This window comes from Ptiloglossa arizonensis, chromosome 8, assembly GCF_051014685.1.
Source record: "Ptiloglossa arizonensis isolate GNS036 chromosome 8, iyPtiAriz1_principal, whole genome shotgun sequence".
NCBI classification, from domain to species: domain Eukaryota; kingdom Metazoa; phylum Arthropoda; class Insecta; order Hymenoptera; family Colletidae; genus Ptiloglossa; species Ptiloglossa arizonensis.
In genome coordinates this window covers 17,930,853-17,944,572 of record NC_135055.1, presented here as the reverse complement: position 1 = coordinate 17,944,572, position 13,720 = coordinate 17,930,853, and the positions used below count along the sequence as shown (strand labels likewise).

General features: G+C 39.1%; 1 protein-coding gene across 3 annotated transcripts in view; it reads right to left on the bottom strand.

The window, feature by feature from the left end:
• Positions 1-13,720, bottom strand: part of LOC143150471 (glutamate receptor ionotropic, kainate 2) — a 181,933-nt gene that overhangs the window by 73,577 nt on the left and 94,636 nt on the right. For all 3 annotated transcript variants that reach the window (XM_076318749.1, XM_076318751.1, XM_076318750.1), the window contains exons 5-7: positions 12,055-12,230; positions 10,152-10,205; positions 9,920-10,084 (exon numbers count right to left, since the gene is read on the bottom strand). In XM_076318749.1, coding sequence (XP_076174864.1) covers positions 9,920-10,084; positions 10,152-10,205; positions 12,055-12,230 — 395 coding nt within the window. The remainder of the gene's footprint in view (positions 1-9,919; positions 10,085-10,151; positions 10,206-12,054; positions 12,231-13,720) is intronic.

Genomic DNA, 13,720 nt, shown 5'->3' with positions numbered 1-13,720 from the left:
TATCTCTGACACGCCACGGAATTTTTGTCAATCGACGAACACGTGTACGCTACACCCGCGTGCGTGTGCTCCACGCCCATTTCAATTTTTTGACGGATTCGGCCAATCAGCGTTAACGAGGCGACGCGAGCAATCCCACACACCCGGTGGATAATTATCGATGTTATTAAAGAATTGTGGCGGAGTTGCACGGAATTATCACGCGAGGGATTAATTTCATGAACCGGAAATTACGAAAATTTGTTACAAGATGAACGAACCACAGCGGATGTAATCCGAATCTCTTCGAACGATATGTTTCGTGTTTTTTTTTCTTTAATAATTAACGCTATTTAGCAGTCTGTTTCGAACTTCTTTCAAAAATCACCCAATGGTTAACCTGTGCTCTTACTCGCAATATTCGGTGAGAATGAACGAAATAGAAGAGTAATCTTATTTGTAAATTAATTCGCAAAGAAATTTCCCTGTACTGAATACTTTGATTTGAAATTCCCTTAGAATACCTTACTGAGTTATTCCAAAGGGATCCTCGAGAAAGAAATCCACTTGCAAATCAATTTAAATAAATTCAAGTACAATTGCCAGGAAGTGACAATCTTACATGCATTATCGATTAATTGTTTAAAATCTCTCAAAAGAAGTGTTCCTGTATATGCTACTCGGATCTAAAATTCACTTTGGTATTACCTATCGCAAAGAAAACATTTTTCTTGAGCCACAATCGAGTCAATTCCAAACGATCTTATCCTCTACGAAGGGGTCCTCGGTATAGAAATCCACATTGTAATAACTTCCAAAAAAAATTCCACCAAAGGTGCAGCACCGATTTAAGGAATCCTCGCCGGATTATTAAAAAAGTATCGGATTAAATGTGGAATCTAAAATTGATACATCGTTCGTACCGGCTGTTGCTGAATGTTGTTTCGCCGGATAGCTCTGTAAAACATTAAACACAAGCTCGACCCACGGCGGGAAGTTGCAACGGATGTAATTAGGAAACTCTTTCTGAGTCTCCCCAACATCCCCGCGAATCGTAAATCTTCTCGAGTTCTTTAATACCGGCGACTCGGCTGAAAGTGTTCTCTCATTTTTCTGTTTAAAGTTCGCTCGCTTTTTTCTCTTCAAAAGAGGGGGCGTGGGGTGGGGGGAAGGATCGACTGAACGTTTCGCCCTTTGTAGAGGGGGAAGATGGCGGATTGAAGAAAGAGCCAGAACCACGACCGAGACGGCGACCGCTCAATTAAATCTCGTGAAAAAGCGTTTCCTCTTCGCGTTCTTTACGCGCGAATCCTCTCCAAGCATCGGTGGTTTCCCCCTTTTTCGGCTAGGAGAAAATTCTTCGTCCACGATTGAATTTATTTTTCACGATCGTAGCTCTCGATTGTCGATTCAAACGAGCACCGTTCGCGCACCTTTAAAGAGTGGGGGCCACGGACTTTTAAAGCGGAGAATTAAGTCCTTCGGTCTGGGACAAGAAATACGGTTTCTTTCGGGGCCGTGGGGGGCAGATATACACACCTCCGACCGTGTCTCGTTTCTCTCGTATATTTTACGCAAACGGGCCGCCTTGGTGCGGAAAAGCTTGGAAAATCTATTTCTCAAGTGCTGCTCTAATAACTCACAGGGGAATGTATCACCACCAAACGAGAAGTCGTTTTCAAGTTGGCATCGAGAGGATTCGCGCTACTTTTAATTGTCATTTTGCTGGGATATGAAACGGGTCGTGAAATATTTCTTGAAAGTACCGTGTTACAGTTTTGCTGCGTTATAGTAATAAATGTGACGAGGAGGTGGATTTTTTGGGAATTTTTAAAAATTCTAGAGCTCGCCATTCGAAGGTAGTTTTCATCTTTCTTATTACGTTGGTGATTTCGATGCGTGTGAATGTAGAGATTATGCACGAGTGTTATTAATATACGAGTACATTTGTATAACGTGAAATTTATGAAGAGTCAGAAGAGATAATATTCGCGATATTTATACGTTCGCGTGTGTTTGTAACGAGTTCGCTTATTATACAGTGTGAAACATATATTTCTATTTGAAATTACACAATCAGGTTCCATGCTTGAAAATTGAAAATAAAAATTCCAATTGTAAAATGTATCACAATTATTGAAATAATTTTCTTGATACGAAGTCAGTTGCAATGGCAGTTCATTGGTACACAGTCACAAGCTCTAAGAAAATACTCAAATATTTAAAAAGATAATTATCATCGACAGTGAAATGATAAAAGTCGTTAAATGTTACGTAATCGTTGACTAAATCGTATCTACGTCGTTCTGACGAGTCCCTAGCACGAGTTATTTGAATTTAGGGTACAGGAAGAGTTTACCGGGGACCAATGTAAAAATATACAGAGGATGGTGAAGCGCTATAGTAAAATTTCGGTCGATGAACTCTTTTATGGTGACCGAGGCGTGTCCTGATGCATTGTCGAAACTCGATTCACTTCGATCCATTCGTCTGATCGATGGTCTCGACGTGACAATAATAAAAAATTCACAATAAATCACCAATACGCGATAGAACTTCGTCACATGCAATAAACGAATAACAAATACGGGAGAATTCACTGGCCCTACACGGTCGACGCTAGATGTGCCAACAGAAGGGAAAAAAATGTTCCGTGAACACTTTGAGCACAGCTGCACACTGTCGATTAGAAGTGTTAGAACACCAGTTGTTTCTAACAAAAAATTAGCCTATAACACGAATGGATTATAAATCGTGAACTACTTTTATCATTCCATATAATTATAAACGTACGTTCAAGTTCGATTATATATTTCTTTTAATTTATTAGGGTTAATTTATTAGGGGTTTTTCATTTATTAGGGAAGAAGCAAGCAAGTCAAGAATGCGAAGTTTTCACTCTGAGATTTTCTCGAGACTACAATGAGTTTCGAAAGTTTTGAATATTTCAAAAATCTTCGAGGTTTTCATTGATCTTGAATATTTTGAAAGTCTCGTAGATTTCGTTCGTTCTTGAATATTTCGAAGATCTTAAATACCTAAAGACTCTTGAATATTTCGCAACTCTTGAATACTTTATATGTCATCGTAGTTTTAAAAGCTTCGACCGACTTGCTAATACATAAACTTTCTTTTTTAAACTTTTCCATTGTCTTGATACCGTTGGTTGGTATCGTTGCTGTTCCAAAGAAATCGCTTCAAATCTTCTCTTATGTTTTTCGTAAATTTCTTGTACATTCGTTCAACGTCTCGCTAAGATTCGTAAGAATGTCAAAAGTTTCGAGACTCTCGCGAATTTGCAAGGTTTTCGACGCAAAAAATTACGTCAAACTTCTCGAGACTTCTCGACTTTTGTTCTCTCTGGTCGAAAGTACCACGAAATGGTTCGAAACCCATCGGTACCCTTAACGATTAATATTATTTCGGAAGATGAATTCTCGCTCGTGTCAAGAAAAATTAGTTTCATATTTTACTTTCAAATAATTTCTAAAAAGAAGAAAGTATCTTTCGTTACTTCTCGGGGAATAGAAAATTCTTCGAAGTGTTAAACCGTATACAATTAAATTTTCTCGCGTAATTTGATCATGGAGTAACATTTAAAAATGATAAAAGACTACTGATTCGTATACGTATATTATTTATCGAAACTCGAGAGTTACGACCCCTCTACGACGCAAATTCAAACTCCTTGGCGATAAAAAAATAAAAGAGTATATTTAAAAAGTTTGTGCAATTTCTGGAAGAACGTCAGCCTTAACTGGGTTAACGATGTTTATCGTGGCTTGGCTATATTCTCGTCCACGTTCAGGATAAATCTCCCACGTGTCTACTTCGCGAGGGTAAAAAAATAACAGATGACTGCGTGGGAGAAAAATGGTGGGTGATTTGGGACTGATTTTCAGGAACACTGTGTATAATAATAGCCGATATTTCAGACGAACGAGGAGCTCGAATAGGACACGTTTACACAGGAATCTGGTTATCTTGACGAACCGCGCCGGATGAAATAATATTGTATCTGTGAGTAAACTTTGACACCCGTTTGCATTTTCAACGCGTGAAACTCGCGTTATTAAACGAACTACTTGTACAGTCATTGCGCGAAATCGCGGATTGTCACGAAATTTTGACAATAAAGTTATTCGTTGCAATACATTACACGAAAATTATCTGACCGTTTAATCTCGCTATCGATGGACATTGAATTTTATTTCCACGAGTAACTATATTCTCTTCGTTCACGATTGAAAATTTGCATTCGTCAAACTTTAGAAAAGTTACACCACGATATTGTTATCTGATAAGTTTGCACGATTTCTGAACCCCTAAGAAGCAAATAAAATTTGACACCTTTTAAAATATAACGTATATTTTATATTTAAAATATCACCGTACGTTTGTTCGATAATTTTCATCCTTTTCTCCAGTGAAAATTAAATTTTTGAATTAAAATAGGTTTACGGTCGACGAATTAAAAGATTTCGTCGTGGAATTTAAATCTTCGCAAGAGGAGATTAGGTGAATATATAGACTACATATTTTAAGTACATTTTTTCTTCGGTTCGAGTACACTGCGTACAAACAAATAAATTTTACCATTGCTCGTTTACTCGTCACCCGTTGCTAGGCAAGTCTCGGCCGAGACGGTGGCAAATTGATTCAGCAGAAACGCGGCAAAAGAGGTGTTGACAGTTAGACGGCAGTCAGTTGGAATGTTAAGTAAAAGAAACCTGTGCGGAGACCGTAATTGGTTAGAGACCCGTCGTACCACGAACGAAAGATCTACGAGTATCTAATCCGTCGATGTGGCCATATTTGTTCACGCGTCTCGTTTGCTGGGAACAACCATTGGGAGTATCGAATCGAGAGAGAAAGAATTTTCTAGTGTCGTAGACTCTAAACCGGTGCTTTCGAAACTTTCTACAAAACGAAAAAGAAAATTTTCCCACCCGAGATGTTAGATTTAATTATACACTTACGGTTGATAAGTTTCGACGATATTAACAGAAGGAAGTGTTCGATTTGTACAAATTTTTGTATGTTAAAATGTTTCTTTTACTTGGGTGGTAAGATACCCTCCCTTTTCGTCAATTTGAAAGAAAAACATTGCTCTAAGAAGTCTTTGGAAAAGTGAAGGATCGATTTTTTGTGTTTGATTTTTGTACATTTTTCTACGTTGAAACTTTTCTTTTATTTGGGTTGTAAGACATTTCCTTCTGTCTCTGATTTGGAAAAGAAACATTGCTTTAAATTGTTTCTGGAAAAGCGAAAGATCGATTTTGTCCCGAAGTGTTTAAAATATTTAAGACGTTCGATGCGTAAGGAGTCGTAATTATCTTAGTTTCGAGATTAACGGAAGCTTTTCTGTGTCAATCGATTCAAGAATATTGATAAGCTCTATTTGGCTCGTATGTAAATAGGTCATCTTTGGATCAAAATTAACACGACCTATCACCTTAAACGATGGCCTAAAACGAATATAGATAACTTGGAATATTCGATGCGAGAGATCGATTCCTTCTTCGTTGCAAATTCCCGAATACGTCACCGACTTTTATACAAAAGAACTTTAACGCTTGGATGTGTATTTTCGTACAGTCGATCCAATTTCATTTGTACGACTAAAAAGAAAAGTTCTCATTTACATTCCCAATTTGTCAGAAGTATTTTTCATTTACCTACATTATAAAAAATTAGAACTGATCGCGTAAGAATTCCCACTCGGGAACTTGCTCCATTTTCGCGATAAAAGAACAAAAAATTCCCCGAATTTTATAATTTCGTGGACGACCATAACAGAGATAACGATAATCGGGAAATATTTTTTATTCACCTACATTATAAGAAATTAGAACTAATCGTGTAAGAATTCCCACTCGGGAACTTGCTCCATTTTCGCGATGAAAGAACAAAAAATTCCCCGAATTTTATAATTTCGTGGACGACCATAACAGAGATAGCGATAATCGGGAAACATTTTTTATTCAGTTACATTATAAGAAATTAGAACTAATCGCGTAAGAATTCCCACTGGCGAACTTGCTCCATTTTCTAAAAGAAAAGAAAATTCCCCGAATTTTATAATTTCGTGAACGACCATAACAGAGATAGCGACAATCGGGAAATATTTTTCATTCACCTACATTATAAGAAATTAGAACTAATCGCGTAAGAATTCCCGTAACTCGGGAACCTGCTCCATTTTCACAATAAAAAAAAAAAAAAAACGAAAAAATATTCCCCAAATTTTATAATTTCGTGAACGACCATAACAGAGATAGCGACAATCGGAAATTATTTTTTATTCATCTACATTATAAGAAATTAGAACTAATCGCGTAAGAATTCCCATTTGGGAACCTGCTCCATTTTCACAATAAAAAAAAAAAAAGAAAAAAAATTCCCCGAATTTCATAATTTCGTGAACGACCATAACAGAGATAGCGACAATCGGGAAATATTTTTCATTCACCTACATTATAAGAAATTAGAACTAATCGCGTAAGAATTCCCATTTGGGAACCTGCTCCATTTTCACAATAAAAAAAAAAAAGAAAAAAAATTCCCCGAGTTTTATAATTTCGTGAACGACCATAACAGAGATAGCGATAATCGGGAAACATTTTTTATTCAGCTACATTATAAGAAATTAGAACTAATCGCGTAAGAATTCCCGTAACTCGGGAACCTGCTCCATTTTCACAATAAAAAAAAAAAAAAAAGAAAAAAAATTCCCCGAATTTCATAATTTCGTGGACTACCGTAACAGAGATAGCGACAGTGGATTGACGCGAGCGTGACGTTCAATTTGATTTTCTCCACGACCGTTCACGAAAAGACATACACGCGGGTTTGAAAACTGATTACACGCGCAACCTCGAGCCCGCCAGACGACTCGAGGACGCCGGTGAACCCCGGGTGCGTTCTAATCTGCATGTAAATCGAGGAAAAATGTTAAAGTTCACGCGTCGTAAGCACGTCGCGGCGCGAAGTATACTCCTCCTCTCGGTCTGTCGGCCGACTGTACCGTTTCATTAAAGAATATCACCGACGAAATTTGACTAATACCACCGTCCCCCGGCCTCGCCCGTTGGCCCAACGTCCCCGTAACGAACGCATTTGCGGGGACTTTCAGCGCCTGTTAGAACGTTTCAAACCCGGTTTTACGATACGAGTACGCCCGGCGCGCGCCATTTTCCAGAGCCAGCTGCTCCTCCCAAACCCCCTGGTAATATCGAGTCGGACTCCTGGGGCAGGTATTACGAGCCAAAAAAAAAGAAAAAAAAAAAGAATAACGAACACGAGTCCCGTCCGTGATATAAATTACGGCCCGAGACGTGACGTAAACGAGTTGCATTCGTAGCAACTAATTGCGTTCCGTATTACCGTTTAATACTCCATAGGGCTTTGAACCAACGTTACAAAACGGTAACAAACAATGGAACATCGGGCATTGTTCGTTGAACGGGAGAGATTCGCAATTTACGAGTCACGAATTACAGCCGTAATGGGTTCAAGTGGAGCGTAACGAATATTTCTTTTCTCAATATTTTCTCGTTACTTCCATCGACAATAACATTTTCAAATTTCGCATCTTCGTTCGAACGAGTTTCGCGGAAATTTTCACATTCTTCCCGACCGTGGAAATATCCATTTCTGGTTGAAATATGGATACTTTCGCGACCACGCGTTTAATTGTAACATCGGACAGGTGGTGAGCTTGAAATATCGGTTTCCCGATTCTCTGCGTTTCTTTCGTTTTCGTACGTACTCGATATTAACTTTCTACGTTTTTCTCAGCGTCGAACCAACTCTTTTTTTCTGAAATCGACAAGCTCGATTTCGTTCGTTAAAAAATTGCCGATGTTCTTCACAATTCTGTTCTAGTGTAAATTAAACGACAAGAATCTATACCCACCAAATGTTTCGGTATTTATTTACAATGTATATTATTTTCTAACGCGCCAAACCGTCCCTTAATCCCTTCGTCTATCGCGACAAGTCAGACCGGATGTAAAAACTTGAAACGAGTCTTGTCCACATTCGTAGGTTCGATGTTAATTACGACACGCGTTATCGAAACTGAAATCGTAGCGCGATAATTTGAACATTTGAACGTTCGATTCGTGTGAATTTCGCGCGTACTAACGAGTGACCGTTTCGCGAGGGTGATTTCGGGGCGCGCGTGGTGCGAAAGCTTTTAAATTATTTTATGGTTGTACGAAACGTCCGTTTTGGTATCGACGACGGGAACTCTAACGGGCCGTTTCCAAGCGGAGCTTTTTCCGCGTCGCATTGTTTTACATCCGCAGGCTGCGAGAGCCGACACGTGTTTCGCAGTTTGGACGCCGCGCCGGCCTCGATTCGAACGCGAGCTTTACGATCAATAAAGTATCGCGTCGCGGGACAGACCGACTGTTTCTGCGTTTAGGGGTGAACAAATGAAGCTTGATTTTTCAATCGTCGCGGCGATCGTTCACACGATCCGCGTCGAACGAATTTATGAGCCCAGTTTTAACACCGGAACTACCAACGTGGTCAATTTCATCCGTTTTAAATCTCGTTTCAAATTTACTTGATCGTCGACGGTGTCTTTGCTTACAGTATTCGTGGATAATTACTGAAATGAAAAATTTATTGTAAATTAATTTCCCCAGCTAACTTCCAAGATGCCTATTTGATTTGACATCGAATTTATGAGCGCAGTTTTAACACTACAATGATCAAAATTATCAATTTGATTTGTTGAAAATTTGTTTTTAAAATTACTTAATTATCGATGGTGTCTTTGCTTACAGTATTCGTGGACAATTACTGAAATTAACAACTGATCGTAAGTTAATTTCCCCAGCTAACTTCGAAGATACCTATTTGATCTGACGTGGAATTTATGAGCGCAGTTTTAACACTAGAATGATCAAAATTATCAATTTGATTTGTTGAAAATTTGTTTTTAAAATTACTTAATTATCGATGGTGTCTTTGCTTACAGTATTCGTGGACAATTACTGAAATTAACAACTGATCGTAAGTTAATTTCCCCAGCTAACTTCGAAGATACCTATTTGATCTGACGTGGAATTTATGAGCGCAGTTTTAACACTAGAATGATCAAAATTATCAATTTGATTTGTTGTAAATTTGTTTTTAAAATTACTTAATTATCGATGGTGTCTTTGCTTACAGTATTCGTGGACAATTACTGAAATGAACAACTGATCGTAAATTAATTTCCCCAGCTAACTTCGAAGATACCTATTTGATCTGACGTGGAATTTATGAGCACAGTTTTAACACTAGAATGATCAAAATTATCAATTTGATTTGTTGTAAATTTGTTGTTAAAATTACTTAATTATCGATGGTGTCTTTGCTTACAGTATTCGTGGACAATTATCGAAATGGACAACATCGAAGACACAATACCCCTAGAAAATACAACTCAAAGAAACCTACCTTGCAAATTTTAACCGTTCACCGATTTATTTTACGGTCTTAAACAAGCAACGCTCTAAAACATCAGGAAACCGTGTCATCGTAATTTTTTTGCCTACACTCCTCTTAAAAATTCCACTCTCGAACATTCTCGAGATCTGTCGTTCAAGTATACGTTAAACAAAACGCACATCGTGCCTCAAAAAATGGTACATATTGTACACATTGGTAGCAGTTTGCTTTGAAAAGATACTACCTCAATTCTTCAACTCTGAAGGGTTGGAAATATATCGATGTGAATGCATCTCGGAATATATATCGATCATCGAACCGTGCGATAAAAGAACCAGTTGTATATTTTTTCTAACCGCTATTTCCCGTTAACGAGATAAACGAGCGCGCGAAGAAAAACGCAACTCGTCGCTGCTCGAGTCTCGAATCGCGTAAACATTCAACGAGCGGATATTCGATCGCCCAGGGGTTCCAGTACACGGACAAATCTTACCTGTATGACTCTCGATTTGTTGAGGATCTTATTCCCGGATGGCTGGTACCGCTCCATGTCCCTCAGAATACCCCGGACGCCGACGTCCTCGGCGTCCACCAGACGGAAGGCAGTGATATTGACGAAATTGTACTTGAAGTCCTCGAGGTCGAAGGTCTCGATATCCTGGAAAAAGGGACAGATGGATCCCGAAGCTCGTGGCTGTCTCTCTCCGTGCCCGAAGGGTACTTACGAAAGTCGTGAAGAGATAGTGGTACTTGTAGTCGTTCATTTGCAGCTGCAGAATCTGAAAGTAAGTACGTACGAAGATTTATCACCGAGCCAGCTGCGATCGCTCGGGTAATATTTACGTTATTGTTCGTAGCCCTCTCGTTTCGATTTTCTCGGTGCTCGATTCTTTGCTAATAAAAGTTAAGAGCGCCACTCGGACGTTTCGAAACAATTCGCGACGAGAAGTCTCGCGTACGATCGTTTGGAATCATTTTCGGGGGTAAATCTCGTCTAGGGATATTTTATTTTCGCGTGAACGTTGCAGAAACGAATTAACGTTAGGGTGGTATCATACTTTTAGCGTTTGTTCGAAATACAGGTGTATCTCCATTCTCCAAAGTATCTCCATTCTCTTTGACAATGGAAACAAAAGAAAAAATTGTTCGATTTTTGAAATATTACTATTTCTAGTTTACTTCGTTCAAGGTTATACTATTTGAACGAGTGTCGATTAATATTTAAAAAATATTAATTAGATACCTATTATTTGGAGACGATGTAACTAATATCGAAACGAATGATAACTTGACCTTGAAATGACTTTGAGTATAGAAATTTTTACTCTTGGAAAATAAGGTATGGTGATAGTTTCTTATTATCGAAAAAAAAAATAAAAGAAAAACAAACGGAAACTTGTGTAATAACGTTCGGTGTCTCGTTCGCGTTCAAAACTTATCCTCTCCATGAAAGTCATCTCCTGTACTCGTACGCTGTACAGTCCCGGGTTTTAATTTAATTCCATTTCCGTTTAGGTACACAGCAAAACTGGCCCGCCTCGCAAGATCGTGGGATTTGCGACAATGGGAAAAATTCGGAGCGAAATTTTTGCAATTACCCACGACCCAGATACCCGGACGATAACTACCGGGTCTGTTTCCAAAAATTCGGAAACCTTGGGTTATATTGAAACATATATAAAAGGCACGGGGCAAATTTCACGGGCGTTGTATTATTTAAACGCGAGCGAGATAACGATAATCCGCAACCGGTGTCGGGTTGAAAATAAATACGGCGTGCTTCGAAAAAAAAAAAGAAAAAAAAAGGAAAAGTGTTAACACCTACACGAACAGTTTCGTCTGTATTGAAACACACGCGAATGATTTGATTTTTATTTTGACGATAAATTCGAGCAATGAAACGAAAGGTAAACAAACATTCATTTTAGGTTTCGTATTCCATTTACGTATTTATTTAGGATTTTTATGAATATTCTTTAAAAATACGCTCGATATTGTTATTCTCCCGTTTCGAATTTTTCTTTTTCTTTTATAATCTATTCTCTCGCTTTCGAAATTGTCTCAAAATCTACGAATCGAGATCGAAAATGTACAAGGTGTTTTGATCGATAAATACAATTATCTCATGTACATTTCTTCGCTCGAAAAATATGAAAAATTCAAATTCAAACAAGATACTATTAATACAAAAAAGAAACCAATTTTATACGACTTTGAAATTAATTTCGACGTCTTCTACAATACAACGAAAAAAATCCATTTATCTTTCAAAAGTTCCATATGAAAACTCCAAAACGACCTTGATATCACTACGAAAAAGCTTCTATCCACGATCCTTCCAAAACTTTAAATATTCCGAGCAGAGATACCCAAAACTCCGTAAAAACGAATTAATCTCGCATAAAAACAATCCGTTCGCATTGTTTCCCCGAGGCTCGAGTGGAAGAATCGCGAATAATCGCCCTTACGAGAACAACTCGACCTTCGATTAATACCGTGGCAATGTTAACGTTATTTGCTCGAGGCAGCCCGTGTACGATGCGAGGCGGGAAAATATCGCGGATATATCCTCGTCGGGATTACCGAAGCCGCGGCGAGCGGGAAATCGATAGACGAATATGCAGTTACCATTCGTAGAAAATGATGCATGTGCTCCGGCCTAGTATCCACGATGAGATTCCGTATTTCCTTGCTTTTCATCTCGGAGAGAACCAGCCGGTAGGAATCCGGGTCGGCTTGCCTGAGGTTCACCTCGATCTCCCGAGACTTCCGCGACCTGACGAGCTCTCGTAGCTTCACCAGCCCTGAAACCCACGCGTGGCACCATTAAGCAACCGTCGCGTCGATTAAAGCGGAACCAATCATCTACGAGACCTCCTCGAGAGGGGGTCGGATAGTTGGTGGTGATATATTTTTTTATTATTATTTTTATTATTTTTCTTTTTTTTTTTAGCTCCTTCTACGCACCGACAACCACGTCGCCAATTTCACGAGCGAATATCGGTGCACGTTAACTTCCGCTCGGAAATCGCTCGCTCGCTCTCTCGCGACGATAAAGCGTCGTCGACCGCGGGAAATGATATCGTCGTAAACAGCGCGGAAAGCTATTGGACTTCGATTTGTAACGGAACGGGTGGTTTATGGCCTATTGGATCGGAAAAATTAACAGGCAACGGTGCGTCGCGTCCGATCGAAATGATTTTTCAAATGTGTGGTTAACGGTGCGTGTCGAGATTAATCGATGCGTTGACGCAGAACTCGGGGTTGTGGGGGTGGGTGGAACTCGAGGAAAATGGAATTTGATATGTGAGCCGATGCTTGAATTTATTCGTGAGTTTCAGGTGCGAAGATAAGTTCGAATTTCGGGTGATTTTTCTAACGAGATTTATTTTTCTGTAGGTGTTGTTTGTTGTATAGGTTGGGGAAAGTGAATTTTGTAGGAGAGAGATGGTGGGATCGATGATTCATTTGAGAGAGTTTTAAGTATGAAGGTAAGTTCGAATTTGGATAATTTTTTTGGATAATTGTTACATAGGTTGCAAAAAGTGAATTTTGAAGGAGAGAGAGATGGTGGGATCGATGATCTACTCGAGTAGTTTATTTTGTGTAGGTAAATTCGAATTTGGGATAATATTTCTACCGAAATTTATTTTCAGGTTACGTTTGTTATCTAAGCTGCGAGAAGTGAATTTTACAAATAATAGATTAATTCGGTTGTACAGTCACGCGTAAAAAAAATGGAGAAATAATTAAATAATATCATAAAGGATGTATATTTTCGTCCAATTCTGTTGGTAGGTGATACTCGGATTCCGGTCATGGCGGAATGTAATTTTGGATTTTCTTTCTGTCACTCAAATTCTTTTGTACGCGCGGATGCCTCAATTATCCGCGACAGCTCTCGTGAAAATCGTAAAGTATACCCCGGGTACTCGTAATCCAGCGGGCGCGATTCAAACGGATGCCAAAACTCGCGAAGGGTGTTTCCAGAACACCCGTCGGTAAAGGGAGTTTTTCCCGAGCAATAGAATTCGACTCGGCGAACGAAAACTACACCCTCGACGTCTTAGCGGAATGTTAACGACCTCGTAAATTCGGAGTAAAATGAGGCGCGGAAACGGAATTCGGAGTACTCGGGTGTGTTTCGTGAAGTGACTCCGTGGTCGTGCTATTTGCGAATGCAGATTCGCGAGACGGGTCAATGATTTCGAGCAATGTTACTCATTGCGAGGAAAGAAAAGAAACCTTTACGAATATTTCCCAAATTTTTGTATCTATCCACCGGAATTAAATA